The 27,406-nt window shown below is 38.8% G+C and overlaps 2 protein-coding genes across 2 annotated transcripts in view; both read right to left on the bottom strand.

Moving 5' to 3' along the window:
* The window catches only part of LOC126161996 (stromal cell-derived factor 2), a 32,801-nt gene extending 13,145 nt beyond the window's left edge, over nucleotides 1-19,656 (bottom strand). The window contains exons 1-2 of the mRNA XM_049918199.1: nucleotides 19,428-19,656; nucleotides 19,137-19,332 (exon numbers count right to left, since the gene is read on the bottom strand). Coding sequence (XP_049774156.1) covers nucleotides 19,137-19,332; nucleotides 19,428-19,512 — 281 coding nt within the window. The 5' untranslated portion in view covers nucleotides 19,513-19,656. The remainder of the gene's footprint in view (nucleotides 1-19,136; nucleotides 19,333-19,427) is intronic.
* Nucleotides 19,657-19,714: 58 nt separating this feature from the next.
* LOC126161995 (mitochondrial nicotinamide adenine dinucleotide transporter SLC25A51) lies at nucleotides 19,715-21,587 on the bottom strand. Its single transcript, XM_049918198.1, has 2 exons — nucleotides 20,897-21,587; nucleotides 19,715-20,452 (listed from the first exon to the last, which is right to left on the bottom strand). The coding sequence occupies exons 1-2, from the start codon at nucleotides 21,128-21,130 to the stop codon at nucleotides 19,715-19,717; spliced, it is 972 nt and encodes a 323-aa protein (XP_049774155.1). The 5' UTR covers nucleotides 21,131-21,587.
* Nucleotides 21,588-27,406: the final 5,819 nt, after the last annotated feature.

Below are 27,406 nucleotides of genomic sequence, written 5' to 3'. Positions count from 1 at the left end.
CAATTAAGGAATCTTGCATCCCACGCTCCGATCCGTATAACGCCAGTTTCCTTTATCTCGATAACGACAGCCTCCTGAGTTGTCCCCACCTGGAGATCCAAATGGGGGACTATTTTACCTCCGGAATATTTTACCCAAGAGGACGCCATCATCATTTAACCATAGAGTAAAGCTGCATGCCCTCGGTAAAAATAACGGCTGTATTTTCCCCTTGCTTTCAGCCATTCGCAGTACCAGCACGGCAAAGCCGTTTTGGTTGATGTTACAAGGCCAGATCAGTCAATCATCCAGACTGTTGCCCTCACAACTACTGAAAAGGCTGCTGCCCCTCTTCAGGAATCACACGTTTGTCCGGCCTCTCAACAGATGTCCCTCTGTTGTGGCTGCACCTATTGTATGGCTAGGCTCATGGTTCATCGGGAGAGATTTACCAATTAAAAGAAGGAAATGGGGTGATACTCCAGACATTAGAATTAGTAAATGTTTACACTTATTTTTATTACAAGGAATTAAAGGAATGAAGAGAGAAGCATGGTTGGTTTATTTTACTTGAATTCCAACTTGCTGAACCAATGGAAGGTGCATGTTGCTGACAGCCGTGTATCTTCTACTATGCCCTTTACCAGCCGTGTATCTTCTACTATGCCCTTTACCAGTTCTACTCTCTCTCTCTCTCTCTCTCTCTCTCTCTCTCTCTCTCTCTCTCTCTCTCTCTCCCCCCCCCCCCCCCCCCCCACACACACACACACACACACACACACACACACACACACACACACACACACACACACACACACACACAGAGAGAGAGAGAGAGAGAGAGAGAGAGAGAGAGAGAGAGAGAGTTGAACAGCTCTGTAGTGATAAGCCGGTACGAAAAACATTGTCCTTATGTCAGAGCTCTGTCAGATCTCTGAATATTATTGTAGAATGACTGTTAATAACAAAACTATTACAGAATGTATTAAACATCTGGATGTGTTTCTTGATGATAAATGCATTCTTAAATGTTACACTATTCTCAGTGGGTTGGGGAGGGGGAGGGGAGGGGAGGGAGGAATTTTTATTGTCAGATGTGGCAACATTTGAGGCAGATTATAGTTTTCTTTTCTCCTCTTTTCTTTACCTACCTTCTTATGACTGCAAGATAAAATGAGAACACTAAATATAAAAAAAGATTTAATACCAAAGAATTAATGCCCAAGGTGCTAGAATTGTTTGATTCTGATATTAGTCGATTCCTAGAGAATCCACGATTCTTAGAACTGTGGAATTGGAATTAGTGTGTGACACATCCCAAACTAAAATCATTACGAATAAACTTTTTTGACTCTAATTCCAGTTATTCTAAGTAAATATTAATGTTATTGCTATTACTGCAAATAAGTAGTAGATGAAATTTTGAGTGAACGGCTGGTAATTTCAAGTAGTTCATGCAATTCTATGGGTTATTTATTTAATTGGAATTGGCAACACTGGTCTGACCATCTGACAGTCATCCAAGTTTACATGGTTGAGTGAGAAGCATCACAACCTTGTCTCTGAGTTATTTACAGTGTTACAGACAATAGGCAATTGAACAGTTGCAAGATGATTACCGTATTTATTCGAATCTAAGCTGCACTCGAATTTAATCCGCACCTGAAAAATGAGACTGTAAATCAAGGGAAAAAATTTCCCGAATCGAAGCCGCTCCTGACATTTGAGACTCAAAATTCAAGGGGAGAGAAAATTTTAGGCCACACCTCCAAATCGAAACGAAGTTGGTCCATTGTAACATGAGACACAATTTAGGTTGAATGAATGAAGATACAGCTACAGTAGTATAGTTCGAGTTAAGCTTTACCAAGTAGCCATTGCTGTGTGTCAGGTGCTCCGTCCGTATTTATACGGGTACCCTTCCTTTTTCAGGTGCTTCATCTGGTTTGAATCTATTGCTTATTTTGCTTTGAACTAATAAGTGCCGTTCTTTTTGTTATAGGTGTTTACGTCACTCTAAGCTGAAAATGCATTATTGTGCTGTGTCATGCATTGTTTGTCGCATTCTGATAAGTGTGTCCATGACCTGTCGCCACTCGTGGCAAGGCTTGCTTCTGTGCGTGCTTCTGCCGCTTACAATTAAAAAAATATATATATTTTTTTGCTGTTGTCTCACTCTAGTTTCGTAGTTTATTAGGCAGACAGGATTTAAATGAGATAGCAGCAAACACGAAAGAATACATGGCATAATGCTTACATTCTTCTCCCTTTTCTTTTAATTTATTTACTGACGCAGAGGTTTTGGTGCCAGTATTTATCTTTATGCCTGCAAAGCATGCCTGTATAGCGGTACATATATTCGACGGCAGAAGTTAGTTGTGGCGGCACCTACCATCATTTTTCAGAACTTCCGCTTACTTTGCAATTGATTCTAAGCCGCAGGTGGTTTTTTGGATTACAAAAACCAGTAAAAAAGTGCAGCTTAGATTCGAGTAAATACAGTAAGAAAAAAGGACTTATTTGGACCTTCTTCAGTTTAAATTATTGTTTTCAGGAATAGTCACATTCTGACAAAACTGAAAATACTCCAAAAAGTGTTTCAAGTGTCCTCAGAATTTGAACAAAGTGCCCGAGTTACATACAGTGAATGAGAGCAAATCTGTAATTATTTTGCAGTAGTATACCGTAAGTAAAATACTACCTATAGGCTAGCTACTTACTATAAACTATACTTTATTTCAAAACTTACTTTTAAGCTTTTCTGAAAGTATTTGTATGGAGTGTAGCTATGTATGGAAATGAAACATGGACGGTAAATAGTTTAGACAAGAAGAGAACAGAAGCCTTTGAAATGTGGTGCTACAGGCGAATGCTGAAGATTATGTAACTAATGAGGATCATGTAACTAATGAGGAGGTACTGAACTGAATAGGGGACAACAGAAATTTGTGGCACAACTTGACTAGAAGAAGGGATTGGTTGGTAGGACATATTCTGAGGCATCAAGGGATCACAATTTAGTATTGGAGGGCATGTGGAGAGCAAAAATCGCATAGGGATACCAAGATATGAATACAATGAGCAGATTCAGAAGGATGTTACTGACCTATTAAGGACGTAAAAAGTTATATTTACAGTCCAATTGATTTCCCCTAATTCTCAAGCAGACGAGGTCGGCATGTACGCTTTTTGTGCCGTACGTGTCCCTCCATGTTTCCACTTCACTATCACATTGGAAACAGTGGACCTAGGGATGTTTAAGAGTGTGGAAATCTTGCGTACAGACATATGACAAGTGACACCCAATCACATGACCATGTACAGAGTTCGTGAGTTCCGCGGAGCGCCCCATTCTGCCCTCTCACGATGTCTAATGACTACTGAGGTCACTGATAACTGATGTGGAGCACCTGGCAGTATGTGGCAGCACAATGCACCTAATATGAGAAACGTATGCTTTTGTAGGTGTCCGGATACTTTTTATCACATAGTGTATGTTCTAAGATTCCACAACAAATTGATATCAAGGATACTGGATGGTACTTTTGCGTTTCACTTCTACTGCCCTTCTTGTAGAGAAGTGGGACCGATGCTGTTTTCCAAGAATTGGGCACAGTTTTTCGTTCAAGGGATCTACAATAGATTATACTGAGAAGCGGGGCTAACTCAGCCATAACTTCAGTACAGAACCTGACAGGGATTCTGTCGAGCCCTGGAGCTTTGTTCAATTTTAATGATTTCAGTTGTTTCTCAACACCCATGACACTAATACTTATTTCCTTCATATTTTCAGTAGTATGAGGATTAAATTGAGGCAATTCTCCTGGTTTTCCTTTATAAAGGAATACTTGAAAAACTGAGTTAAGAATTTTGGCTTTTGCTTTGTTACCCTCAATTTCAGTTCCCGTCCCATTTGCCATGGACTTGACACATACGACAATACAACAATGCCGGTAATAAATACCAATGCATTACCATTTCCACAGCTTCATGCCTGTCTTTAGGAAACTCAAGGCAAATTAGGACCAACAATTTTAAAAAAGGTCTCTTTAACTGCAAAAACTTTGGAACAGACATAACAAAATCTGGAAAAATGGAAGAGAGTAATTTTCAATGCTACATCCAAAATGCCTTCTTACCACTTCTGGCAAATAATTCACAGCTTTTGTTGGACTCTTGGCCTGGACTTAACATCACGTCTGTCTTTAGGAGGACAAGATTTAGCCACTTGATAACAACATTTTTTGACTTGGTAAAGCATTTTTCAGAAAACTGTTGGACAATATAATTTCCGATAGCTGTTTGTCATTTTTTTTTTTTTTTTTAGGTTTATCAATGGAATACTATTGAAGAATTTCAATCATTTGCGCAATGTCAGTTTGCATCCCCAGGTTTCATGGTGCCCTGCACAGTATGCAGAACAACTGCCATGACCATTTCTTATTCCACCCCAGTTCCCTAGTTACTGTAACATGCCTAAATGCAATATTTTTTTCTTTTATCAGGTGTGTCTGAACTAAAGAAAATATTTGTTTTCATCACCCAACAGATGCTTCACATTTTTGGGATGACTACTGGAAATAATCAAGGAACTGATTCACTGTCAGTAAAATAGTCATTATTCACAAATTACCATAAGAACTGTGCTATAGAAATGGTTATAAAATATTTCATGTCAACGTATTAAAGTTCCGACTGATGGATTAATCTGTATTGCAAAATCATATACTGCCTTGATTTCTTTCCTATGCTAGTCACTTGTGCAACAATTACATCTTGAGCAGTTTAGCTGACAATATGCATTGCAAGCTGTTGAAAAAGTTAAAAGATTAGAGACATGTTTGGTTTACTTTACGTGGTGTAATCTCTTAGACTTTCTCAGCAATTTATTGTCACCTTGTCGAGATTAGGTGTTCTGCATCTTCCCAACACACATTTTGATGCTGTAACTTCACTACTTCATCAGCTGCTCCCTGAGACCGAGGGATTACCTATTGAAGATGCCGAGTCAGGGCACTGAAATATTGTGTTTTAAATAAAACGAACATTATTAATGTTACACTTTTTTATTCTTCTTGTCTACATATTTGCAACCCTTTGGCAATATAGGGCTCTGAATTGTAGTGTTTAATATCCTGGTCTGTAACGTAAATATGTCACTGTATGAGAACCAGCATGCTGTAATCTAGTTTCGAATTTGAAGAGCTCATCCCCACATGGATCACCCTCTCCATCATGACAATGCCAGACTATGTACAAGGGCTGCATTATCTGCAACAATCCAACACCTCCATATAGTACCAAAATGGCCCCAACCAATTTTCATATGTTTCCAGAGCTTAAAAAATACCTCCGAGGAGTTCAATTCGATAGTGATGAAGTGGTGCAAGCAGAGGTGAGTTTGGGGCCCAACAATGAAGTCAAACATTCTACAGTTATGGTATCAACAAAATGGTCTCTCGTTGGGAGAAATGTGTTTACTGGCATTTATCGTCAGAATGGCTCTGTTGAGAAATAAATATGCAGACTTGAAGAATGAAGGTTTAGAATGTTAGTAACATATGTGTTACTGAAACAGCTTTAAGTGTTTTCACATAAAAAAACTTTGAGGCATTACTTTTCAGAATGTCCTTATATTTTTATTTGTTTAGTATTACTGCATCAAATACATTTTTTACAACTGCCTTATGACCTACTCTGTATTTCAATATGGGTATCAGAGAAGTGCTTTGTAAATCAATAATAGAAACACATGTAAGCAGAAAATGAAGAGATGGCCATTGAAACAACACGAGTAATTAGTATAATTCGTCACCACAACCAATATTCATTTTACAGATGAAATCATTAGTAACATTTCAACACGAAAAGTGTAAATGTTAACATACATCTTCCCCACTGGCAGCCTTCATCTTCTCTCTCTCTCTCTCTCTCTCTCTCTCTCTCTCTCACACACACACACACACACACACACACACACACACACACACACACACACACACACCACAGCAAACATCTGCTGTTTGCTGCAAATGAGCACAGGACAACCGTCTTGTGAATGTTAACCTACAAATGACACTGTAAAGGGAACCATTGAGTCACTCATTCAAAGCAAATGAGATAGCTGAAGCAAATACCTGGTCTCCAAACTGACAATCAATCTACAGTGACTGACCAAAAAAATCAGACTTTTTAACCTTCAGATACATACAGTAAGTATTTCTTCATTCAAAAAATGATGGTGTAAGGAGAGAAGCGTATTCATCATATTTCAGCATAGGATCAATTAACAAACAACATGGCAACATCTCTGGTAAGACCACTATTGCTTTTATATGACCATTTAATTTCATTTTAGTTAAATAAGGGAAAGTTATAAAGGATTTGTATTTGATTAATGGGATTGTGTAGCTTGACAAAAACGTTGCACTCATGCATGTAACAATTATCAAGGTCAGAGTAGTTTTCTTCATTAAAATATGGAAGTAAAAGGAACTTCCTACATCCACGTTCAGCAAACCACTAGGAATTACTTGAATACTTACTGCTGTAACGTTTATTAGGACTGCTTTCGATTACATTTGTGTATGGAATGTAGGAAGAATGATTGCTTAAATGCCTGTATGTGCATACAATCTAGTAGTTGTGGCCCCTAAGAGAGGTATATAGTTGGTTGTTTTATATTCCTACAATCCTCACCTAATGCTGGTTCTTGCAAACATGTAAATAGGCTTTTATGATTTACTTTGTGTCTATCTTCAAGTATCTCCCAGTTCAGATATTTCAGCATCTCTCTGATGCTCTTCCACGAGTCAAACAAACCTGTGGACATACATGCTGCCATTCTCTGTATATTTTGAATATCCGCTGACAGCCCTATGCAGGGAGAAGAAAGACTCCAGTCAGTAAACATTATACATACCTCACTATGAAGTGGACAGACTGCTACTCACCACATAAACGAGATATAAACAGATGCATTTAAAAACTGACTTCTACAATATTATTAGTTATTTTCCGATGACTCCTAATGCATAAACAATTTTTCTTTGCAAAGGTTGGTTAACCCAACATACAATTAAAAAGTCTTGCCAACAGCTTCAGGAAGCTCCAGTTGTCGTCCAATTTGGAGGAGTGGTGTGGGATCCCTACAGTTTTTAATAACAAATCAAAGAAAAGGTTTTCAATGTAGAAAACTGTAAAGAGATTATCATATCATGAAACACCACCATTTGCACACAGCCTTCCGATTTACTGGAAACTGTCATTGCTTTAAGCAGTTTTGGTAAACCATTGAAAAGCAATCTGGAGGACCAGGTTGGGATTTCATTCAATCTATTTTCAAATGTGAGTTCAAGCAATCTGACTTATCAGATGGGAATTTGACACAAATTCTTCCCAAATGCAAGTTCACTGCTTCAAACACACTACCATCTGGTTCCACGACAGTAATCCACATACCTTCCATGTGCTCAAATTTCGTTGAGCAAAGAAAAACAAAAGTAGTACAGCCATTCAAGAAATTGAATTACAACACAGCCCAGATAACTAGGAATTACAAGTTTTTTTCTCCTAATTACAAGGGCACGACAAAGGGAGGGGGCTAGAATTTGCAGAATTATCGTAACTCCACACAAACGACAAATACACTGACAAGCTAAGATCTCAGCTGAATAATCTTCTCAACAGTTTAACTTCGTCCTACATGCCAAGGAGGAAAAATGTCACTATTCTACATCTATAACCATACAATACACACCACCGTGAAATCCATGGCATACAGTATTCCTCATTGTACCAGATATTAGGGCATCTTCCTGTTCCATCTGCATATGAACTTTGGGAAGAGTGACTACTTAAAATCATCGGTATGTGCTGTAATTAGTCTAATCTTGCACACAGAGTTGCAGTATATTCCTAGATTTATTATTTAAAGCTGGTTACTGAAACTCTGTAAGCAGGTTTTCTCAGGACAGTTTGCACCTGTCTTCAAGCGTCTGGCGTTCCACACACCTATCTTCAAGGATCTGGCAGTTCAGTTTCTTCTGCATCTCTCTGTCTCCCACAGGTCAAACATACTTGTTACCATTCAGCCTGCCTTTCTCTGTATACATTCAATATTCTGTTAGCCATACTTAGTACAAGACCCACTCACTTGACTGATATTCTATGAAGGGTCACACAAGGTTTTTTATAAGCAATCTCTTTTGTGAACTGACTGCATTTTCCCTAATATTCTAACAATAAACGAAGGTATGTCACATGCTTCACTTTCGAATGAGCCTGGAAGGTCATTCCATTTCTTATACCAACAAATTGTTAAACCCAGGTATTTGTACGAGCTGATCAATTTCAATTGTGACTTTTTGATGTATGTCATAAGACATTACTTTTTTGGTGAACAGCACAATTTTAAATTTTTGAACATTTCAAGGAAAATGCTAATCTCTGCATCACTTTGACATTTTTTCAAAATCCAAATGAATATTTGTGCAGCTTTTTCAGACAGTACTAGGATGTAGATAACTGTATCATCTACAAAAAGCCTAAGGTTAGCATTAACATTGTCTGCAAAGGTCATTAATATAAATCATGAACAGCAATGGTTCCAGCCCCTTCCCAATGGCACACCAGAAGCTACCTCAACATCTGTCTACACTGTCCATTCTCACTGCCAAGAGATCCTCAATCCACTTACAAATTATCTTGACACCCCATGTGTAAACAGAAATTAGCACAAACCATTTCAGATGAGAATACCTTGAGGTTGTACCAAGACCTTCTCACCTGAAATAGGTAGAAATAGGCCATTATTAACCAACATGCTACTTAAGACTGTATTACTCACCCAAATACAGCTTCCCTCTATATATTACAAATTATTCGTAACCACACTCATTGTGTTACATTTTCTTTTATTTTATTTTTCTTTGACATCTGCATTATATAAATTATATTCTCATCAACTAGGTAGTAACAAATTATATGAAACCATTTTAACAATTGTTAAGCATTCAATTCGCTGTAATCTCACAGAAATCTTTATATATTATGTTCTTTATAATATTTAACAAAAGCATTAACAACTGAATACCAAACAGACTGTAACAACGAGAAGTCTTTGCTATTAGATTCAGAAGCATCCCACCCACCTTACATTACAAGGCGATGGGTTACTCGTACTGTTAATGAAATAAACAAATAATAAATAAATACCCCATATCATCACACTGTCAATAGTAAGTGTAGGTATTGTACTCAGTCAAATGCTTTACAGAGCTCAAGGAATTGATAGGTGCCTTGATCCCTGACTTTCATGATGTCGTGAGAAAAGTGAGAATTATTTAACAGATGACTGAGGCTTTTAGAATCCATGCCAGTTGGCATGGAGGAGGTCATTATGTTATGTTTGAGTTAAGGATGTGTTCCAAGATTCTACAAGCAGATGTCACGGGTACTGGGATTGGTACTGTGGACCACTTCTGCTACCCTTCGTGTAGATAGGTGCAATCTATGCATTCTTGTAATTACTGAGCACATTTCATCACCTGCAGGATCTATGGTAGATTATTATTAAAAGAGGAGCCTACTCAGCTGATAATTCAAATATAATCTGATATAAATTTCATCGGGCCCTGGAGCTTTGCTTCATTTTAGCGATTTCAGCCATTTTTTAACGCCACTGACACTACTATCTGTATCATTCATCTTTGCAGTGGTGTAAGTAGTAAATTAAGGAACAGGCCTCAACCTTCCACTGTAAAGGAACATTTGAAAATGGAGTTAAGTATTTCCATTTTTGTTTTGCAACCCTCAATTTCAGTTGTCCCACCCCTGTATGCCTGGACACTAATTTTGCAACCACTAACTGCCTTTACATATGATCAGAATTTCTTTGGGGCTTGTGAGAAATCCTTTGATAACATTCTGCTGAAATAGTTGTTGAAGGGTTTAAGCATTTCATTTCACTCTATCTCCCCATCTATAGTCCTGTGTTTCCTTTTACATCTGTTACAAAATAGTGTCCATTTCTTGCAGTCACTGTATGCAAATGAGTATCCTTTCCAACAGGAATAGTTCTGGGTACATATCTTGTCAAAAACAGGGTCAACTATTCTACACCACAGTAGTCCTACATGCTACTCTGCAGGGCTTAATGTTTCCAGTTCCTTACTGAGATATGACACTACAGCCCCTTTATCTAGTTCGCTAAACATACAAATCCTTCTACTTGTTCCACTGGTAAGAGTACATCAGGGTCAGTACCATTAAATGTGTGTTTAGTGAAGCTTCATTGGCAGCACTTGCTGTGAAGTGCGAAAGGAAAGCAACACGGTATGTAAACAGCTGCTTATAAGGAGCAAAAAGAGTTGTAGACATACAGCATGTTTTATAGCAATCTGTGGTAACAATACAGTCAAATTGCAACATCGACATAAAAACAAAAAATTCAATGTATTCAAAAAAGTTGTGGTGTTACTCACAAAAGTCAACAAAATAACTATTTTAACAACAAAAGTAAAGCTGTAGACCATTATGGATCAACCAAAGTTTGCTGAACCAACTGCTTTCACCCGTGATGTAACCTAATTGTGTTGTGTGATGTCATGGTGGCATAATGTAGCCTATTTGAAGTTGATCGTGTTTGCAGAGGGCATGTTTGAGTATATGGTACCACTCTGTCATGTTGGGGGTTTGTTTCTATATTGTTTGTGAGTGCTGTCAGTGAGTCATTGTACTTCTTGACAGCTGTTTGTGAGAATAATACTGGAATAATTTTTGGTGGTTTGTTAGCGTATCACTTTGATGCTGGCTCTTATGAAAAACAGATTTATTTTAGGGGTTGGAATTATCAGCAATGTATGTTGTTTATAACTAGAGATTTAATTTTACCTTTCTTTTTTTTATGGTTCATTGTCTATGACATGGATCATTAGGCAGTTGACCATTGATAGGTGCAATAGTTCAATCAGTTTTAGTATGAAATAACTTTTTTCTGATTTGATCAATAAGTGTTATTGTACACATATTTGTTTCATATATTAGTGACAGTCTTCTTCTTACACATTAAAGTGTGTAATACTAAATTATTTTATCAATTTCATGTAAACAGACACTGTCTTTAGTAGAGAAACAAAGTTCTTGAAAGGTTAGAAAACAGAGCGTCTCTTCAAAACATTGCAAGTAAGATAAGGGCTGGTATAACAATTGTAAAGACTGGAGAAAACAGTAGGCAAACTCTTGAAAGTAAAACAATGATGACAGATGATGAGAAAGGACTGAAAATACATAATACCTTGAAGAAGCCTAAAAGAGAAATTCTAGACAATGGTTTGTGCATGAGAGAAAAAAAAGAACTACTTTATTAGGGCCAATAGAAAATAAAAGGCATCAGTTATGCATGAAAAACTAGATGGAGACAACGAAAATGAAAAGTTTACAGATACATTGGTGGAAAAAATGACATGGCATTCAAAATACAATGCTTTCTGGTGAGGTGTCTGCTGATGAAACTACTACCAATGAATGTGTTTCAAATCTTGAAAACTTGGTTAATGAGCATAAGCTGAGCACTGATCAAGTTTATAACATTAATGAGTCTGCCTTACACTACAAAATGCTCCTGACAAGAAACCATGCTCCACAAAATCAATCTGTAACTGATGCAAACTAGCCAAAGGTAGAATAACTACTGCTCTCTGTAGTACTGCTAATGACAGTCACAAGATGCCATTGTTTGTGATTGAAAAGGGGGGGGGGGGGGGACCAAGGGCTATCAAAAACTTCAATATCACACCACTACCTGTATATTATTGTAACCAAAAGTCAAGATGGATGGAATTCAGCCTCTTTAAGGAAGACATGAAATGTATTCACAATTGTGAATATGGACAACCATCAGATGAATAATGGAATGTTACAATGAAAATCTGTGCCGGACCGGGACTCGAACCCAGATTTCCCACTTATCGCGAGCGGTCACCTTACCATTTGGTTATACGAGCTTGACCTATGGCCAGACCTAAACTTCCTGATGCCGTCAACTTTCTCTCTACAACCTGTACTCATACATCCATTTACGCACCATGTTCGAAGGAACTTTGCATCGTATTTAGAATAACACATGCACTGCAATATTGTATTTCTCTGCCAACACCAAGCAAGTGACTTTCAATTAAATGTCTCCCTTGTACGGGAATATACACAATGGATGTACGAGTACAGGTTGTAGACACATGGTTAACGACATATGGAAGTTTCGGTCTAGCGTTGGTCATGCTTGAATAGCCAAATGGTAAGGCAACCACTCACGATAAGCGCGAAATCCAGGTTCGAGTCCCAGTCTAGCATGGATTTTCATTGTCGTCACTCCATTATACAGCTGATGGATGACCATACACACAACTGTAAATAAATTTAGTGTATTTCATAATGGCTGTAGTTGCCACAGTGCCTGCTCATTCTTAAGGAATGGTTTTATAACAAGTTTGTTCCTGCTGTTACAAAACACCTAAAAAAATCCTACCTCTATGTGTCATTGATACTGGGCAGTACTACATCTCATCCATCTGATGATGAACTTGAAAAGGGTGAAGTAAAAGCTTTATTCCTTTCTGCCAATATAACATGTCTAATTCAACCCATAGACCAGAGGATCAATGAGTGGCTGCAAAGGTGATGTCATCAAAAAAACAATGGATCAATTTTAGAGATGACTCAAGATGGCAGCAGCTTGTTTCAATCAATGAAATTAATAAATATAAAAAGCATGATCTATATGATTGATGAAGCTTCAGAAACAATGCCAGCATGAATGTTTGAAAAATTTGGTGCAAACTGAGTCCAAATATTAACCTTTTGGTGAGCGCACCTGCAGCAGATAGCTGCAAGATTTAGTTTTCTGTTAGTATCACCGATAGCTTTACAGTTGCGTCCATGTGTAGATATGTATCTGTTGTTCTCAACAGATGCCACCACTTACTACATTTGACCTATTCATGGTTTCAGTAGTTTTGTCACTATTGTTGTTTGAAACGTGAGTGATGTGTTTGTGGTGTGTTTGCCACTACGCATCTTGTGATGTAAGTATTTTCTATACTTGTGTTTTTCTTTTGCCTCAAGGCAATCTTTCTTTTATATTAGTATATAAAGAATATTCTAATCGAATTAAAGTTCCCATATGCAATTTTCATTACTTTTTACAGTCTTGGATATTGATTTGCTACAATATATTACTTTTACAAAAACACGTTTTTCATTAGGTCTCATTAAAGCGTGGAAATGGAGAAAAAGAAAGCATTTGACAGGCACCGTCTAATTGTACGTCCTGAAGACTATGAGAAAGCACTGCGAGAATGTCAGAAGAAGAATTACAAGAATTGTCAAATTCATGTGAATCTGAGATGGAAGAGGAAGTCACTGAAAAAGACAACCACGGCAGTGACTCCGAATAATCAACAGAGGAAACAGATGACCACCTGGTTGAAGAGGGGAGACAACAAACATAGGATTACTGATTTTACGTAGGAAAAGATAAAGAAACTATTTGGGTAAGTAAAGCCCTTCCTTCTTCTAAAACCAAGGCCAAGAACATCCTTAAAGTTTTGCCAGGTCCAAAAGCAAATTCTGAAATTACGGGAAAAGAAATTGATGCATTTTACCTATTTATTACTGATAGGATGATTATTTTTCCTTGGGTTAAAAAGTAAAACTAATTGTGGTGCAAAAGCCACAACGTGCCCACTCATTGAAGTATGAAAGCTGCACCCACCGAAGTGTTAAGGAAAATAAAGATGAAGTATCTAAATAAATCAGGGAGCGCATCAGTACAACTGACGTTGACTGCACAATGGAAGAAGAATTACCTGATGATAAAATCACTGACACTGTAACTCGAACAACCAATGAGAACATGTTAAGGGTCAATAAAAGTTTTCCTCTGAGAATCAGACAGTTGTGTTCCTACTAAGCTCCTGATCCCGTAGGAGATGGATTAGCAAGATCCTATACTGTAACCGAAATGACAATCCAAAGTACCATCCCAAAACAAATAATATCGAAAAACATTTATATTACAACAAATTACAACCAACAAAATCACAGGAAGTGGACATTTCCCTTGACCTATAGATCTCAACTGCAGCTACCGATACCAAAAAACCAATACCTACAACGCCAAAAAGTGGAATTGTACATTTCCCTTGACCCATATAGCTCAGCTGCAGCTATCAATACCTTAAAACCAACACCTACAACTCCAAAAAGTGGAACCAAAACCCCAACTACTCAAAAACCCAAATAGCCCATACTCACAACATCAATTAAAAGACAACCGACCTACCATAAATAAACAACACACAAAACATCACAATTACTACAGAATAAAACAAAAATAAAAGCTACTTCCGAATGAAAACCTCTGGCAATATCATCTAAGTTGCCGCCCCCCCCCCCCCCCCCCCCCACACACACACCTCAGGGCCTAGCCGCCGGACTTTCGTCAACCTCATGTTGTTGCCACGAACGTGACACCTAACACATTCAGCAATAAGCCTGAACATCTGTAGAAACTCTATGACGGACATCATATCATCACCCATCTCAGAACGTAATGAAACAATCGTGCACTTCACTGTCATACGCATACCTAAAAGTTACACTTATTTCTGCACAAAACCAAACTACTCGGACCTAACAAAAATGCCAAACACACCAACAAAAAATCCTTAATATCTCACTGAAAACACTTGCACAACCCACATTACTGCACCAACTACATAAACTAAGAACTACGTTAGTACAATGACAACTGTGAACTCCAACGAATCCTGTACCACGCATTACACTCAGCACGTCCACATCCACCACCATAGAGCACTATCAAATTCAATAACGTGACATCTACAAAAACAACCAATTCAAGAACTCTGCACTGTAGTGATGTCAGACATCACAACACCATTACATCATGGGTCAAAGCAGACGGGTAGAATTGGACGCTTCTGTTGAACCATGTAATGACATTCATGTTGTTGTGTTCTTCAGTCTAGAGACTACCTTGAGGCAGCCCTCCATGCTACTCTATCCTGTGCAAGCTGCTTCATCTCCCAGTACCTACTGCAACCTACATCCTTCTGAATCTGCTTAGTGTATTTATCTCTTGGTCTTCCTCTACGATTTTTACCCTCCAATACTAAATTGGTGATACCTTGATGCCTCAGAACAGGTCCTACCAACCGATCCCTTCTTCTAATCGATGGTAACAAATTTCTCTTCTTCACAAACGCTTTACTTCCCATTGCCAGTCTACATTTTATATCCTCTCTACTTCAACCATCATCAGTTATTTTGCTCCCCAAATAGCAAAACTCATTTACTACTTTAAGTGTCTCATTTCCTAATCTAATACCCTAGGCATCACCCGATTAAATTTGACTACATTCAATTATCCTCATTTTGTCTTTGTTGATGTTCATCTTATATCCTCCTTTCAATATACTGCCCATTCCGTTCAACTGCTCTTCCAGGTCCTTTGCTGCCTCTGACAGAATTACAATGTCATCGGCGAACCTCAAAGTTTTTATTTCTTCTCCATGGATTTTAATTCCTACTCTGAATTTTTCTCTTGTTTCCTTTACTGCTTGCTCAATATACAGATTGAATAACATCGGGGAAAGGCTACAACCCTGTCTCACTCTCTTCCCAACGACTGCTCCCCTTTCATCCCCATCGACTCTTGTAACTGCCTTCTGCTTTCTGTTCAAGTTGTAAATAGCCTTTCGCTCCCTGTATTTTACCCCTGCCACCTTCAGAATTTGAAAACAAGTATTCCAGTCAATATTGCCAAAAGCCTTCTCTAAGTCTACAAATGCAAAAAATATAGGTTTGTCTTTCCTTAATCTATCTTCTAAGATAAGCCAGTATTGCCTCACATGTTCCAACATTTATATGGAACCCAAACTCATCTTCCCCGAGGTTGGCTTCTACCAGTTTTTCCATTCGTCTGTAAAGAATTGGTGTTAGTATTTTGCAGGTGTGACTTACTAAACCGATAGTTCGGTAATTTTCACATCTGTCAACAGCTGCTTTCTTTGGGCTTGGAATTATTATATTCTTATTGAAGTCTGAGGGTATTTCGACTGTCTCTTACATGTTACTCACCAGATGGTAGAGTTTTGTAAGAGCTGGCTCTCCCAAGGCTATCAGTAGTTCTACTGGGATGTTGTCTACTCCCAGGGCCTTGTTTTGACTTAGGTCTTTCAGTGTTCTGTAAAATTCTTCACGCAATATCATATTTCCCACTTCATCTTCATCTATGTCTTCTTCCAGTTCCGTAATATTGTCCTCAAGTACATCACCCTTGTACAGACATTCTATATACTCCTTCCACCTTTCTGCTTTCCCTTCTTTGCTTAGGACTGGTTTTACATCTGAGCTCTTGATATCCATACAAGTGGTTCTCTTTTCTCCAAAAGTCTCTTTAATTTTTCTGTAGGTAATATCTATCTTACCTCTACTGATATATGACTCTACATCCTTACATTTGTCCTCTAGCCATCCCTGCTTCGCCATTTTGCACTTCCTGTCGACCTCATTTGGAGATGCTTGTATTCCTTTTTGCCTGCTTCATTTACGGCATTTTTACATTTCTTCCTTTCATCAATTAAATTCAACATATCTTCTGTTACCCAAAGATTTCTACTAGCCCTCGTCTTTTTACCAACTTGATCCTTTGCTGCCTTCACCATTTCATCTCTCAACGCTACCAACAGAGTGTGGTCCACATCTGCCCCTGGAAATGTCTTACAATTTAAAACCTGGTTCTTAAATCTCTGTCTTACCATTATATAATCTATCTGAAACCTTCCAGTATCTACAGGCCTCTTCCATGCATATAACCTTTCATGATTCTTGAACCAAGTGTTAGCTATGATTAAGTTATGCTCTGTGCAAAGTTCTACCAGGCGGCTTCCTCTTTCATTCCTTACTCCTTTACCATATTCACCTACTACGTTTCCTTCTATTCCTTTTCTTACTATCGAATTCCAATCACCCATGACTATTAAATTTTTGTCTCCCTTAACTATCATAATAATTTCTTTTATCGCATCATACATTTCATCAATATTTTCGTCATCTGCAGAGCTAGTTGGCATATAAACCTGTACTACTGTGGTAGGTGACGGCTTCGTGTTTATCTTGGCCACAATAATGCATTCACTATGCTGTTTGTAGTGAATTACCTGCATTCCTATTTTTTTATTCATTATTAAACCTACTCCTGCATTACACCTATTTGATTTTGTATTTATAACCCTATATTCACCTGACCAGAAGTCTTGTTCCTCCTGTCACCAAACTACACTAATTCCTACTATATCTAAGTTTAACCTATCCATTTCCCTTTTTAAATTTTCTAACCTACCTGCCCAATTAAGGGATCTGACATTCCACGCTCCAATCTGTAGAACGTCAGTTTCCTTTCTCCCGATAATGACATCCTCCCGAGTAGTCCCCACGTGGAGATCCAAATAGGGGGCCTATTTTACCTCCGAAATATTTTACCCAAGAGGACGCCGTCATCATTTAACCATACAGTAAAGCTGCATGCCCTCAGGAAAAATTACGGCTGTAGTTTCCCCTTGCTTTCAGCCGTTTACAGTAGGAGCACAGCAAGGCTGTTTTGGTTAGTGTTACAAGGCCAGATCAGTCAATCATCCGGACTGTTGCCACTGCAACTACTGAAAAGGCTGCTGCCCCTTATCAGGAACCACACGTTTGTCTGGCCTCTCAACAGATACCCTCCATTGTCATTGTACCTACAGTACGGCTATCTGTATCGCTGAGGCATGCAAGCCTCCCCACCAACGGCAAGGTCCATGGTTCATGGGGGGAGGAATGACATACATAACCTGTCTTACAAATAATTGCTTGAACTGTTCAGTAAATGTAATCAAGACTGTCGTTTTTAGGATTTTCCAACTCAAAACCAAACCACAATCTTTGATCCTAACTTAAGCTTTGAGCTAAACAAGAGATCAATTGATCACCAGATACTTTCTTCAAAGATATATCTTCTTATGTCATACTGGTTGACTTTACCATAAGGTTTGGTTGGAAGATAATCTGATTGTGTGTTGAGGTAGCAGACAGGTGTTAAGTGTGAAATAAAGATTGTGGTAACAAACTGACCTGTAACACAGTTTGAATGTCCACATTTGGACCATATTTAATGAATTTTTCACTACAGAAATAAAACGGAAAGATATTGATGCTAATAAAATTTACTTTGGCTCAAAATCTGTTCTCCGCTGTTGATGCTGTTGGGTATTCACAACTTTATAATGTGGGCATCTATGTGATACAATTTGCATACATTTTCATTAAGGCTGTGCTTGAGACATCAAGCAGCCATATTAGGATTTTTTTTTAAAAAAAGAAAAAACAGTTCAAACTGTTTGAATAAAACAGATATTCAAAACAGAAATAAATCTAGTCATCACAGAGACCCTGCTAATAATGTTTTATACATACACTACATTCATAAGAGTGTCTTTTAATGTAAATAAATAAACAAAATAATTTAACATGTGAGATGTTTCTATCAACTGATCCACAGCCCTACAGACCCTAAATGTAAATAAATAAATAGATAACCTTTGCACAGAGGAAGTGAGGATGGCAAGCAGTTCACACAAGAAGAGAACAGAAGCTTCTGAAATTTGGTGACACAAAAAGAATGCTAATGATTAAACTGGTAGATTAAATAACTAATGAGGTAACCTGTTGAATCAAACTGGGTAAAAAATTAATTTATGGTACAAATTGACTAAAAGATAGGATATGTTGATAGGACATATCCTGAGACATTAAGGAACAGTCAATATGGTAACTGGAGGGAAGTGAGAATGGTAAAAACTGTACATGGAGACCTAGGCATGAATATAGTAAGCTGGTTAATAGCGACGTGGGTTGAAGTAACTATACAGATATGAAGAGGCCTGTACAGGGTAAGACTAGTGCAGAGAGGGAGATGTATCAACCAATCTTGAGATTGGTTTCACCATTTGGTTTGCAGACCTGGTTAATAATTCAAGAACACAAGTAGTAGATTAAATGCAACGTAATAGGTGAAAATAACGAATTCTTCTACATACCCTCTGATACAATGTTTTCCCGTCGTTCCTTTTATTGTCCAATGAGAGTTCACGTCCTCTTGCATTTCTGTGCCTGTTACGGATTGCTGTCCACTTCCTGTGCCATATTTCACGTCATGGGAATGTAAACGAACTTTAAAATCCACGTTCATCAGCTTTATTACGGAGCCACAAGTCACATACTGACTAGCACGACCTATGTTGACATGTATTAACGCAAAATAAAAGCAATTATAATCTCTGGCTTGTTCGTTTATGGTTTGTTTTACAAATATATAGCAGTCTGCTTACCCGATATAATATTTACATGTAAAAAGAAACAAAACACCAGTAATACTACTCCGGCACTCATTCCTGCCTCTCTGCTCAGCTCCATTTTGATTTTTAAAAGACGTGACTAATTTTGATTGGAGCCTGCCGTTCACTCCGTCCGTCTCCTGTCACTTCGTATTACCAACCTTGTAAAAACCAAAGCTTGCTGTCACAATGTGAATAAAATACTGTTTCTTTGGCGGGATGTGTACTTCGCTAAACGTCTAAGCGAATAAATATGAATACTTAATGTTAAAATACGAGATTCAGTACGTAACTACATCCCATTCATCCATTATCTTCTTCAGGAAACTGTAGGCTACGTTAATGACACCCCAACTCATAAATGCTCTTGTGTAGTTCAGATGTACGCCACTATAAATTGATTTTAAACCACGATCGCCATGAATCTGTGACAAAACAACCCAAACACTCTGATATTCTCCACCTATTCGACACTGCATTTGAACTTTTATAACATTCAAAGGATAAAACACAGTACTTGTGAATGCACCTATGACAGCACCACTCACAAAATCCTGACACATCTGCCTGTACCAAGAAACTGATTTTGGAAAGGCTTCTTTTGCTTCATCCCGCAATAAAAAAAACATCACATTGGATGGGCCATTCCGTAGCAGAATTGGTATTAGACCCCTGTAACATTCACTAAATCCATGATGTATCACTATGTGCCTCAGAGCATCACTTGTGTTCTTGAATTTGTTGTGATAATGACGATCCTGGAGCAATGTTTGTATTCTTTCAAATGGCATAAAGATAGCTTCAACTGACCCAGCAATCATAGCAGCAATACTTTTTGATGTGATTGCGGAAAACCTTGCATCTTCTAATGGCCTTCGGCATTCTTCATACAAACCAAACATAAGCGACAGTGATAGTGTTTTCTGACACAATGGAGGCAGAATTCCGCGATACAAGAAATATATTCCTTCATTTGAAAGTTGTTGGAATGCACTTTTTATTCCAACTCCATGAAGCATCTGCAATAAATAACCAAACAAAAATATGCGTAAGTTAATATTCTTATCACGTTAAGATGGTTATCAGTAACTTTACGGAATTTACTGCTAAAACATATAACAATTACATTAGTAATTTTCACAGTTTTACTCCACTGCCTTTGAGAGAGATACTTTTCATTACACAAGTTAATGCAGATTAATCACAGGACGACAAAACAATAATGAATCAATTTCTAGGAACATATATGTGTCCCTATCCAGAAAACGAGTTCTAGATTTCAAGCAAGAAGCCCTCTCTTTGGAAGAACACGAAAAAAAGCAATGTCTAGGGGCAGCAAAACTTGCAATTCAACTGATCAAGGCTTCCTGCAGTCCCCTTCAAGGCAATGAGAAATATTACGAACGAAACATGATAAATGCTTAGATTCAGGTAATGTGTTGTATGCCACAATTTATACTAACCTGCCTAAATATTATTTTATAAATAGGATATGTCACTGTAATGTTAATAAAAGCGGCCCCCCATCCACACACATATTCCTTAAAATCTCTGAATACTGGAATCTTCTGACGAATATTCTGTAAACGATGAAGCGGAGATCCGTGTAAACTGTTGTCTGTAATACCACGCTGGTTAGTTCTTGTAGGTGATTCATTTTGTTGCATTGTATTTTCAATGTTCGAAGAACATGTCATAATTGAAAATCACTTTTTCATATCCTAATTCTGAAGCCAAACATTCAACAATACACTTCGCCGCAGTATTGAATAATAACACGGATGGTCATGCGGTTATTTGCATAGCTTCTTATTACATGATAAATGTTTCTCCTGACGTTACAGGGTCATCTGAAATCGCAAACATTCGCACTGTTGCATTATAAATTGCTCAGTAACTTTGTGAACAAAAAACATATACACCAGCACAATATTTACTGCTTCTGTTCTGCAACAAGTTCCGATTTACACTTGCCCTGCGAAATCAGTCAGGTTTCCTGGTGGAGCCAAATGTTTACCTTTTGTGGTACACCTGTTCGAAACAACACACTATCGCGGACTACGTATTTGTGTCGTTGGTCGTCTGATTTTATGCATGTTATTATTGTTAACTTTTAGAGGCTGGCGGTGCCGTCGTCGTGTGTAAAACTGTAACGCAGAGTATGTTCATTATCAATATCCGTAACGTAGAGTACTGTTAGTTGCAATTACGATCATTTTTGTCGACATTTAGGTTACTGTGTAGTTGATTATTCATTTCTACCATATGTCAACGTGGCGACAACGTACGTAAAAAAACAATTTTTAAATTGTACACGAGTTCCTTCTCAACGCCTAGTACTTAACGGTCGTCTGATAAAGGCATCATATATCGAACATTTTATGAAATTGTGTCAGTATCGTACTGTTGTAATGCGATTGGTACTGATAGTCATCGGAGCACAATAAATAAAATCTTGCCCTTCTGTTACTTCAGGGCAATACTTTGAACTCTTGTTAATGTATTTTAAATGCTGTTAACTTACAACATGAAACCCTTAAGCAAAAACTGGTTTGTAATGTCGTTCCACAGTATGTCTATATGTGCTTATGGGGACTGAGTTACTTCAGTACACTGAACAGCTGTAAGAAGTATTTAATGACAGTTATAGGCTTACCATATAGTAATTTAAGATTTAATTGCTGTCATGACTCTAGCACAACTTATTGAAGATGTCATATTTTACTACACTTTTCTGCTTGCCAATGATGTGTATTCAATATATTATCGAGTGTGAGTCAAACAACTTTCATTGTAACTTTTTACTATGGTATCAGTACTCCAGAAATTTTCATGTAAGTGTTTAGCATTCAAGCAGTTTTACATTACATTGGTTACCCTATATTCCATGGATCCCACAGATCTCTAGGAGTTGGAAAGAAGTCAAAGATGTACATTTAATTTAACTGCGTCACACATTGCTCTCTTGATAGCCAAACACATTTCATTCAGCATCTCTCTATCTATAGCCCTACGTTTTGTTTTATACTTAATATGCAATATGACAGGGAGGGTCCCTCTCATTGTGAACTGTTCTACTGGGTACATATCTATCCAGTGCGTGGTCAACTATTCTTTTAAACTTGAGCCAGAGTTCGTCTACATGCTAAAGCTGTGTGCTAAAAGTTTCAAGTTCCTCATTGAGATATGGCACTACTGATTTTTTATCCAGTTTGCTGAAAATATATGTCTTTCTGCACGTTTTAATTGTCATTGTTGCCATAACCTGTCATGGTCACTGATAATAGCTTCGATGTAGACATCTTAATAGAGGTCAGGTCTATTTGTTCCTAATTAGCTGTTCCTAGGTTGTTTTCGGAGAAGGCATTCTGTAGTGTTTCACGGGATGTCTTATTACACCCACTACTAACAAAACTGTAATTTTTCCAATTACTTTTTGGATGATTACAGGCTCCATCAATGATTACAGCATGATTTGGAAACTTAACTACATGTGAAACGAGGTATTCTCTAAAGTTTTCGGTTACATCAGTAGATTAGTCTGATGGGCAGTAGAAAGAGCTAGTTATCACTTTATGCCCACCCCTGATATCGACATCATATGAGTGGGGTCTCCGGGGCCCGCTCCCGATTTTTATCCAAAACTTCCTGTCGCTCCGTGGCCAAGTTGGTGCCTCCCATAGTTCCATCCATATCCAGGAGAATGGAGTCCCGCAGGGCTCTGTATTGAGTATCTCCATTTTTAGTGACCATTAACGGTCTAGCAGCAGCTGTTGGGCCCTCTGTCTCACCTTCTCTCTATGCAGACAATTTCTACATTTCGTACTGCTGCTCCAGTCCTGGTGTTGCTAAGCATTGCCTACAGGGAGCCATCCACAAGGCGCAGTAACGGGCTGTAGCCCACGGCTTCCTACCCGTTCATCTGGACCCAGAACTTTACCTTCATTATGATCCACTCAATACAGTGGAGTCATGTCTATTCTTAGGACTGGTTTTTAATGCTTGATTGACTTGGCTTCCTTATCTTCGTCAGCTTAAGCAGAAGTGCTGGCAGCATCTCAATGCCCTCCTGTGCCTGAGCAACACCAATTAGGGTGCAAATCGTTCTATGCTGCTGCGGCTCTACAGAGCCCTTGTCCAATCCCGAATTGACTATGAGAGTGTAGTTTATGGTTTGGCAGCACCCTCAGTGTTGCATTAACTCAACCCTGTGCTCCTCTGCGGGGTTCGACTAGCAACAGGAGCTTTTAGGATGAGTCCAATAACCAGCGTACTGGTGGAGGCTGGGATCCCTCCATTGCAGATCAGACATGCACATCTGCTCCCCAGTTACACAGCACACTTTCGTAGTTCTCCTGAGCATCCGAATTATTGTCTGCTTTTCCCACCCGCAGCAGTCCATCCCCAGCTTCAGCAGCCCAGGTCGGCACAAACGATTGAGGTTCGCGTGTGGTCTCTTCTCTCCAAACTGGAGTCCTTCCCTTTACCACCTCTACTTGTGGTCTGTTCACGTATGCCTCCATTGCATACACCTCGGCTGCAGCTTTGTCTGGACGTTTCACGTGGCCCTAAGGACTCAGTTAACCCTGCAGTTCTCCACTGTCATTTCCTCTCGATTCTTGGCATGTTCTGCAGCTCTGAAGTGGTTTAAATAAATTGCTGATAGTCATGTTGGCTTTGCCTTCATTCACGGTGGCCATATTGAACAGCATTCCTTACCTGATGGCTGCAGTGTATTCACTGCAGAGCTGGTTGCCATTTCTCGTGCACTTCCAGTATCTCCATTCATGCCCTGGGGCGTGTTTTCTTTTATGTATTGACTCCCTGAGCAGCCTGAAAACTATTGTCCAGTGCTACACTCATCATCCTTTGGTAGCGTCCATCCAGGAGTCCATCTATGCACTGGAACAGTCCAGTTGTTCAGTGTGGTGTTCATCTGGCCCCTTGATTGCATTGGAATCCCAGGAAATGAACTTGCTGACAGGCTGGCCAAACAGGCTACACGGAAACCACTTCTGGAGATCAGCATCCCCTCAACTGACCTGCATTTGTTATTATGCCACAAGGTTTTTCAGCTTTGGGAGACGGAATGGCAAAATCTCAGTATGCACAACAAACTGTGAGCCATTAAGGGGACCACGAATGTGTGGAAATCCTCGATGAGCGCCTCTCGCAGGGACTCCGTGGTTCTCTGCCAGTTCCACATTAGCCTTGCCTGGGACCCACAGCTACCTCCTGCACCGTGAAGACCCACATCAGTGTTGGTGCAGCACCTGGTTGACAGTGGACCATATTCTTCTGCTCTGTCCTTTGGCTGCCCTGCAACTTCATCTTCGGTTGCCGGACTCGTTATCATTGATTTTAGCTGACAATGCCTCATTGGTTTTACATTTCATCCGTGAGGGTGGGTTTTATCATTGGATCTAAGTTTCAGCACACTTCCTTTGTCCCTCTGTGACCAGCCAGCCACTGTAATCTGCTTCCTTGTTTGACTCTCTTCTAACTGTTTCTTGCATCTCTCTGTTTTCTTTTCCTCTTTATGTCCTTTTAGTGTTCATTGGCTTTCCTTCGTTCTTGTGGTCTTTCCTTTCTTTCCATTTTGTGTTATGTGTCTCGTCTGTTTTATTCTCACACTTATGGCATTGTTTCATTTGGAACAAGGGACCAATGGCCTCATAGTTTGGTCCCTTTGCCCTCATTTAAACCAACCAACCACCCAACCAACTCTGATACTGAGTTGTGCCCAAACAGTGTTGCATGCAGCTTCAGTTTCTTGTCCACTGTGACAAATACACCACTTCCATTTCCCATTTCTGTATTCTTTAAATATAAACTTAAATTTTCCCCCCAAAAATCTCACTTCAATTAATTTCAGTTTTCAACCTGCTTTCTGGACTTGGTATCACGTGAGGTTCACTGCTTTTCATGAGCACTTCAAACACTGGGACTTTGTTGCAAATGTTTTGACACTTTACCATTAGGATTTTAATAGTCTCACATGCGGGAGGCATTTCTTTCAATCTTACACTGATATTCTCGGTTTCCTACAGCATTCATTATGTGGATTAGATGGAGAGTTGTCTAAAAAAAAAAAAAAAAAAAAAAAAAAAAAAAAAAAAAAAAAAACTTGTGTGCACCCCACACACTGTCAGCTACCTGAGTAACCACCTCTGATGTGTAGTGCACATCTGACCCATTTATGGCCCACTGCTGTTCTCAACCCTGTGGTACAAATCCAGGAGGTCGCATCCTAGCTTGTCACAGGATCTTCAAACTCTGGTTCAGTCCTTCAATGCTGCAAATTGCGAGCTTCGTTGAAACTCTATGCACAAGGCTGGTCTTCCAAACCTTCTTTGCCACTCGTTGGAATGATGCAAGAATGACCTTGGAGCCCAGATGGCAGACATAATTTATTCCAACATGCACTACAATCTGCAGTTGGTTGCAGCCTGTTCCGTGAATGGTTGCTGAATAGCCTCTTCAGGAGGCACACGCACTGAGTGCACCTGGCATTCTTCCTGTCCCTTGCTGCCATTTCCATTAGAGGTACCATCATTCGCAATACATTTGAACTGCTGATGATTAATAGACCCTTACCACTTTGAGTTTGCCTCCTTATGAGACCAGACAAAACAGGTTTCCCTAGAACAGTTGAAGTGAACCCCACTGGCCCAGTTTCGGTGAAAGACATCACCTCGGACTTGTTAATTAGGGGGCTCGGTACAACACCGTGAGTCCTCCCTGGTCCCTATCTGTGCTGAACAGTACCCTTAGATCTACCATTGTCATACAACGTGCAGTCAAGTGGATGATTAATGACAGATCCTGCACTTTCTGCTGAGGAGACAGAATCCATAGGAGAGGATAGTACATGATGTACTTCTGGTATAGATATCATAGGCACATGACTCTTGGGAGCTCTTCCGACACACCAATTCATAGCAGCTGCCAATCATTTGACAGCTGCTTATGAAAGTCAACCAACTCATCCATATAAAGAACAGCATTCATAGTGTCGCTGCATTTTGGGTTGTGCGATGGATTACAAGGCAGTGAACAAATAATTTGAAATTAATCCTGCTGATTATTATTTAAACATCGAAAATATAGTTTTGTAAGCATCTGAAAATTCTCAAAAGTAACCCATTCTCACATAACTGTACAATGAAATTAGAGAATGATTGTTTTGAACGAGGATAGGCCTGCTGTTCTCAAAAATTTTTGAAGAGCACAATTAAGTTTAAGCCTACAATGAACAATAATTGTATGAGTTTATTGTGGCACTCCCAAATGTTCGAAGTTTCAGAATATATCACAATACAAACAGGTATTGATACAGTCAATGGAAGATTAGGCAGAGTGACACAAACAGTAAAATATGCAAATCTAGAATTAAAAATTGGCACATAACCTTGTACATGATGTCTTAAACAAAGGAAAATTCCTAAGTGGACTTTTATATATAAATAAATGTGCATATTGCACAGATTTTTCAATTAGCTGATTCTGTACCACACTTTTACAATGGTGTGCTGAAGAAGAACGCCACAGAGTGAGTTTATCTCGATCAGAATTGTTAAAATGTGCAGCACCAACAAACAAGCCTTATACCTGTTACAGCTAAAAATGCAGTCATATATGGTGTATATGCAAATGGATCTCATTCATTCAGTAGCGTGATTTAAGATATAACGTTTTGCTGCTGCAACAATGTTTTCTCTAGAGGTTTGTCCTCCCAGTAACAGGTTTTGTGACATACACAAATCATGAGACTTCATTAATATGTGCCTCTTTCCTGTAAAAGTAACCTTATTCCTCACAGTTTTTTGCAGGACCACTTCAAAATTTATCCATTTGTTAAATTTTTAACATCCTGTAGAACAATATTTAATGTGTCTAGTTTTTTTCTGCCTTGTTCATGTTGTTCTGTCATCATTACCGTGACATAATTGCACAATTTTGGGAACTTTTTA

Source organism: Schistocerca cancellata, chromosome 2 (assembly GCF_023864275.1).
Source record: "Schistocerca cancellata isolate TAMUIC-IGC-003103 chromosome 2, iqSchCanc2.1, whole genome shotgun sequence".
Lineage (NCBI taxonomy): Eukaryota > Metazoa > Arthropoda > Insecta > Orthoptera > Acrididae > Schistocerca > Schistocerca cancellata.
This window is presented reverse-complemented; position numbering and strand designations above follow the sequence as displayed.